Here is a 7,273-nt window from a genome sequence, read left to right on the forward strand (position 1 = left end):
AAGTGACGCTGCAGCTTTTATACCTACCGGAGCATACCAATGTCTAGCTGTAACGGGGGTGATAGATAATTCCAAGAATATTTCTCTCCGAAACTCCAAATACATTCTGAATTATTGCACTCGGATTGAATTGCTTTCGTCGTGTAATGCCATGCCCTGTCTGTGCAAAGATAGCTGTGTGTTGACCTGCGATGCGGGTGTCGGTGGTACATCCCAGTGACGTAGATTGTTTTGGTCCCTATAAGCAGTAGGAAGTGAGCGGCGGGGCTGGTAGGTGGTGCTGGGGTTGATGCACGCTCTATGTGTTATTATTTATGTTTTATCACTATATACATTCACGGGTTACAAGGGGACAGTCCGCTTGGCGGGGTTTATGACATGTTGAATGTTGTGACTTCTTTATGGCAGATGGCTTCCCTGTGCATTCATCATATAATGGGAGTGACTGCTCCTTCATAGTGGAGGGGCTTAATCAGCATGTCTAGCTCCAGGGAGAATGACCTAACAGATTGAAACTTATATCAACTGGGGTTTCAGCTTCAGGTGTAAACGTGGGTAAAATAGTGTGTATATATAATTATTATTTTATTATTTATATAGCTCCACCACATTCCGTAGCGCTGTACATTGGGATATATATATATATATATATATATATATATATATATATATATATAATAAATAAAGCAGAGGTCTGCACTCCTGGCATTAAAGTATCAACAAGCTTTTATACCATTAAACTAGAAGTATCCAAGACTTCGTAACCGCTTACAGATATTATCAAAGTAGGTCCCTGTTGGGGAAGGGGACTGAAACGTCAACATACTTTAATATTTGTAAGCGGGAATGGAGTCTTGGATACTTCTACTTTTAATGGAATAAAAGTTACTTTACGTTAAGATACTTTAATGCCGTGAGTACAGACCTTCTCTTTCTACAGTTATATTTATTGGCTTTTGTATGGCGCCTGGTATTCTGTTTGATAGAACACCAGCTTGCGTCAAAAGGAAAATTGGGCATGTGTGCAATGATTTAAAAATTTATATATATATATATATATATATATATATATATATATATTATTGCTATTGACAACTGAATTCTCACATAGGAGTAGGATAAACTAAGCGGCAGATTTGTTTTAGAATATGTCATATGAAGAGCAGCAGCACTTCTTGTTATGGATTTGTTTAATGAAATGGGATTTTCAGAAAGAACTGAAAGTAAACTGCTCATTTTGGGCTAAAATGTAAAAAAAAAAAAAAAAAATCCAGTATAATTGTTTTAAATTAAAACTTGAAATTATCTTGTCGATTCTCAGCAGTTTCTGTTTCAGCAGATAAACCCAAGTTGTTTTCTATATGCTGAAACCCTATAAGGTGTTAAATATGCTATGTTTTTTTATAGGGAGTTTAAAACTTTCTGTCAACAATCCAACTTTAAAAGAACAATTAATTTTTAACATTTGGAATGTTCATTTCATTTTTAACATGCAAGGCAATCTCTCCAAAATAAATAAAGGGGGCAGACCCTGACTCTCTAGCTTACAAGACGTGTCTTGTATGCGCTCCTGCTATCTGCACCGTTTACCCGAGGATATTCCGTGCTACTGAGTTGGGACTAATTGGCCAAGGTGCTGCCTACCCAAAGGGCACCCCAACAATTCTATTGAGACCTTGCCTTGCCTGAAGCCCCTCGCTAGTGGGAACAACGGCAGCAAGTACTGGCCTACACGCGCCAGAGTTAACCCCTTAAGGACCAAACTTCTGGAATAAAAGGGAATCATGACATGTCAGACATGTCATGTGTCCTTAAGGGGTTAAGGAAAGGCGGCCGATTTCTTCACTCTACTAGGAGCCATACAGTTCTGTGAATCTTTCCTTTTACCTTTTATTCACACAATCTTTGACCTGCATGAAGGAAAGCTTGTCATGTTTTTACTTAAAAATGCTCCACATGTCTAGCAAACCTTCTAACCGATGCATTCGTCTTTGTCTTCAGTTGAATTCTTTAGCTTGGCTAAGCTTGACCTCAGTCCCAAGTAATAGCTAGACATGCTCATGCCTTTTTCTTATCTGTTCATTTAATATTTCTTCTCATTTACTAATAAAAAAAAATGTGCAGTAAAAATAAATAAATAATGTTAGGCTACCTTTTTCTCCAGCTTCGAATCCTATCTCACCACTGCTCTGCGCCAGTCCTAGGATGACTTTCTCCCTTTCCAATCAGCAATTGCATTAAACACTCCAATGCGCCAATTGGCCAGTAGAATGCTTCTCATAGGAAGGTCTAAGGCTATTGCTACCATATGGAAGCTTTCACGTCCGCTGGAATGATCACTAAAGCAGAGTGAACCAGGAAACTTTCTTGGCTGTCAGCTTGATTGCCATGGAATTAATTCATACAAATGCCAATTTCTTTTGTAATCAGCACTTTATGAATTGGTACAAGGATGCACTTCCTGGTAATCCCAAAAGCACTTTAGTTTGCTTGATCTAGACTATAGACTCTCTAGAGTGTCCCTTAAAAAGCAAACATATATTTTCATTTGAGTTTTATGTATAACTTCTTGAAACACTCTAGTGTCCCTAAACTTATTGTTTCCCCCATGCCCCTCGTTGAAGAATTGTCATTTTACAGAGTTAAACTATGTGAGAGGGCAGAAAGAGCCTCTAGTGGCAGTCTCAAAAAATAGCCAATAGAGGCAGTCTTAACCCTTCAATGTAAACATTGCTGTTTCTCTGAAACATTTTGGTTATATGTTTACAGAGTGTAAAGGTAATAATTTGGAATCTGTACATTTTCATTTTCAGGCAGACACCGAACTGCTGGACAGCTATTACTTGAAGCAGAGGATGAATTGCCGTTCAGAGGTGTTAGAAGTGTCCGTCGAGGGACGTCAGGTAGAGGAGGCAATGCTGGCAATTCTACATACTATACTCCTCCACCGCAGCACTGGCAAGTTTCACTATAAGAAAGAAGGGAACTATTCCATTGGCACAGTGGGAACACAGGACATTGATTGTGACTTCATAGAGTTCACTTATGTCAGGGTGTCCTCTGATGAGCTGGACAGAGCACTACACAAAGCAGTCAGTGAATTTAAGGTGAGAGACATCCAATTTCCTCTCTACAAAATATTTTATGTGTTTATCATTTTTCTTTTTTGTTAAATTGGTAATGCTTCTCCCCTACACCACCTCCTACATGTATATACTGGATAACTTACATGTATAAACAAATTACATCTATAAAGTCCCATATCCCTTCCCCTTTGCTCCAGAGCTGGTCTTCATCCTGCATAGAAATAAATTAGTCTGCCAGGGGTCCATTCTGCCCTTCTTCATTTCTGTATAGGGACTGTGAATTGCAGTCTTCTCCCTACTCCCTCTCAGTGTAACAACATTTAAAGGATCATTCATATTGCATTTTAGCACCAGTGGGAATCTCAGCATACATTACTGTGGTCCTCACGGGCTACAATTGCATTGTGCAAAGTACTGTATGCTAGTTTAGATTCTTAGTTTAACTGTACATACTCCATGTGGTCATTATGAAGCTTTATCTTTACAATTTGGTAGTACTTTTAGAATGTTGCCGTTAATATGATATAAGTTAAACTATGTAATATAAAACATTTATCCTCAAATCATTCCTGACATATAAATGAAAAATTAGAGCACAAATGCCATTAAAAAGTCTTAATATAATGTTTGCTATAATATACCATCTCTTTCTTTTAATTCATCTATATTGGAATTTCAACATAGCCAACTTTAAGCAACTTGGGTCAGACTGTCGGTTATCCCAGCCAGTGCTCATTACTTTACAACAATCTGTTGCATTTCAAAATCGTCATACAGAAAATGCTGCACACAGAAAGAGCACATGGATTTAAAAAGCTAAGGATGGTAGCAAAATAGTGGGCAGTGACTGCAATAGATGGCTGTTAGAAAGGGGGACTGGGAAAATAAGCCTAGGTATTTGGGTTATTAAAAATTTAATATCTAAGCGATATTTATTAAACATTAGGTAAGACATTGGATCACCTTCATTGTTTTCCATAATTTGATTTGTTAAAAAAGTGTTGGAATATTTATTAACCAATGCCAGATTTTGTTTACCTGGATTCTTTGAGAACAAACCATGCAGTGTTATACGTATAAGCAAACTGATCTAAAATAAATATTTTTTTTTTGTTAGGATGCACTAAGAAACTCTGGAAGTGATGGTATTGGCCAGTTGTCCTTGGAGTTCTACCAGAAGAAGAAGTCTCGTTGGCCTTTCTCAGATGAATGCATTCCATGGGAAGTGTGGACAATTAAAGTCAACGTGGTCTCGCTTGCGAACGAGCAAGAGCGACAGATCTGTAGAGAAAAGGTCGGAGAAAAACTTGGCGAAAAGATCATTAACATTGTTGAAGTTATGAACAAACATGAATACATACCTAAAATGCCTGCCCAATTTGATGTGAACAATGTCTTTGACACAAGTCTGAAGGATGTGCAGCCTTATCTGCACAAAATTACCTATCAGATAACTGACGCTCTGGGCACATCTGTCACAACTACAATGAGACGACTCATCAAAGACACATTGGCACTTTAGAGCTGCATGCACTCAGTGGATTATTTATATGATGAACTGGGATAATTATTTTTTTGCTTCTATAAATTGTCTATTCAGAAAAGATTCCTGTATGTTTTATGTATATAGTGACTACTCATTTCCCTTTAGGACACAAGCCGTATTGTATGTAATACAAATAATAAAGCTAATCCTGAGATTTGCTTTTATTCAGTTTGTAGTAGTGATTAATGCTTATTGAATAGATTTTAGTTTTTCTATTTGACTACTTTCACTAAAACTACAATTATGCATTTTGATAATAGCATGTAAGTAATAATCTAGATTTTTTCTTTAAAATCCATTTTTATATCTATATTTTATGATGACAAATGTAGAAAAACAGCTTGAACTTTTAAAGCTCATATGATACCTGTGAGAAACAACACATATATCACCTATCACTTAATTTCAATGTATGGGGTATTACCAACAAGTTGAACAACAATGTGTTTGGCACATTCCTACCATTCAAGAATTAAGTAAGAAGATGGATAACTGACAGATTTCTTTCAAAAAAGAGACATTCTGTGGTAAGGTATTAGTGTAGTTTTTTTATGTTTTATAATTGTTATATATTAAAAATGGATGCTGGTGTCCACAATGAACTGTTTCTTTGCATTTTGAGAACCCTTTTTATGGAATTGGAATAAGACAAAAAGTTTTTTTTAAAAAGGGCTACGAGATTGTACATATTATAGGTTGAACTTTCATCTGCACAGATTGCAGTCATTTTTCACCGATTTTGGCATTGCTTGATAAAACCACACTGTTTGCTATTTAGAAGGGCAGAATAAGTTATGACTAAGAATCAAATTCATTTCTTTACCACGTTGCATCAAACTGCACTGCGTCTCTAATCTCCCCTTAAAGACACATGACATGTGTGACATGTCATGATTCCCTTTTATTCCAGAAGTTTGGTCCTTAAGGGGTTAAGGAGATTATATGTAGCATAAGTAGAAACGATCTAAATGATTTATTTCTTTGATATGTCAAAGGCACATGGATGATGACCTTTCCCATATTTCCTTTCTTCAGTGATATGATCAGGACATGTGATTATGTAGGAATTATATTTTTGTAAACTTCATTGACCCCAATGGGTACTCAACTTGTGATTCGGACTTGCTATAATTTCCAGCAAATTGCTTGCAAGTAAAACAGGAATCAGCAGCATGAAGAATATTCATATAAATGCATTTACACATTAACAAGGGTATATTGGGAATTATTTCCAGGTGGTAAATTCAGGGTAGATTATTCATAGGGCACTGCATAAAAGGGAACCTCTGAACACCATAACAACTTAATTGGGGTGAAATTGTTATCGTGCCACAGTTAAGCATGGCTTAATGTTAGGGGTCAAACCGTTCACTGACAGTTTAGCCCCAAAGTCTCCTCTCCAGCACAGTTTAGCTCTGCCCATGTCCTTCTCCTGCTCTGATTATTCAAACTGAAAGTTTAAGACTGGTGCTCTAAGCCAATCAGTAGCTCCCCATTCACAAAACAGATTTATACGTGCATACTGTTGTTATGGTTATCAGATTGTTCCTTTAAGACAAATTGTGTTATGCACTAATCAGGGAAATTTGTAGGTTAGCCCCATTGTGAACACCAGGTGGCAACATATACCAACACAGACCGATGTTTACACAATATGTGTACGGAATGGATTATACAAGGAAAAAATCTAATGCCAGTCATTGTCTATAAGAAGGCTGTATTATATGCATGTGCACCACAACTATATTTAGTAAATCTAACACTTAATATTCCTTTAACCTAGTTAATCTGTAATACAATTGCAGTATACACCGTTGCCATACATTGAAAAGCTAAACTGATCAAAACAGACATTATAAATATCCATCTCTCCTAACAATGAATGATATGTAATTTGGAAAGAAGGTGAAGATACTATTGTTCATTTACTATGGTGCTTACTCACCAAAAAAGCATGGGTCAGTCTGGTGCTGCTGAAGTGCTCTTGTTTGGTCAGAGTGTCCTAAGCAAGCATGTGTTATGATGCTTTTACACCACACTTTCTGTGGACTTTGCTCTGGTTTCCCAAGAAACCACGCACCAGGGTACCATCTCAGAACAGAGGTACAGAGAGGCCCAAATCCTGCTGGATTTTGTACACTTTGGGACATATGCTCTTTTAGCACTTCTTTTGAATACTTTTGTACTTACAAGTTATAGGTTACCACGGTAACAGTAAGCATTGAAGCATCTGATGAAGTTTCATTCTCACCACAAACTAGTAAGATGTATTTTAATGAGTTGATGTCAATAACTAATAGAAAAGTTCAAAAATAGAGCATGAATCGTTTATACAAGGTGTTGTCTACATGGATCAGCTTGTTCCTCAATATCATTAAAAGTGCAGAGCGAGCACAGTCAGTTATGCACTTGCACTACACTTTCCCCTGCTGCTTCTAACACTGGATTACAGAGCCAGTCTGCCATATGATTGGGAGGGCCGAGGCAAGATTGGGTGTCACATGGTGTGATAGTGTGAACTGACAGGTCTGCGCGCATTGCACTTTGATTAATAATAATAATATGAGTTACAAGTAATTAACACTGTAACTAAACCCATTCAATGGAGTTGAGGCCTGCAAAATAACAGGGAGGAACTAGA

General features: G+C 37.1%; 1 protein-coding gene across 1 annotated transcript; it reads left to right on the forward strand.

Annotated features, from left to right (window-relative positions):
- The first annotated feature begins 208 nt into the window (after nt 1–208).
- On the forward strand, nt 209–4,796 carry ATG101 (autophagy related 101). The gene is made up of 3 exons (XM_063444722.1): nt 209–270; nt 2,814–3,107; nt 4,204–4,796. The coding sequence occupies exons 2-3, from the start codon at nt 2,856–2,858 to the stop codon at nt 4,606–4,608; spliced, it is 657 nt and encodes a 218-aa protein (XP_063300792.1). The 5' UTR covers nt 209–270; nt 2,814–2,855; the 3' UTR covers nt 4,609–4,796.
- Nucleotides 4,797–7,273: the final 2,477 nt, after the last annotated feature.

Source organism: Pelobates fuscus, chromosome 1, assembly GCF_036172605.1.
Source record: "Pelobates fuscus isolate aPelFus1 chromosome 1, aPelFus1.pri, whole genome shotgun sequence".
Classification (NCBI taxonomy): Eukaryota; Metazoa; Chordata; class Amphibia; order Anura; family Pelobatidae; genus Pelobates; species Pelobates fuscus.

Excerpts from the sequence above, each read along its gene's own strand:
- ATG101 (XM_063444722.1), top strand. The coding sequence starts at position 2,856 with ATGAATTGCCGTTCAGAGGTGTTAGAAGTGTCCGTCGAGGGACGTCAG. Across the intron at positions 3,108-4,203 it reads AAGCAGTCAGTGAATTTAAG|GATGCACTAAGAAACTCTGG; the intron begins GTGAGAGACATC and ends TTTTTTTGTTAG.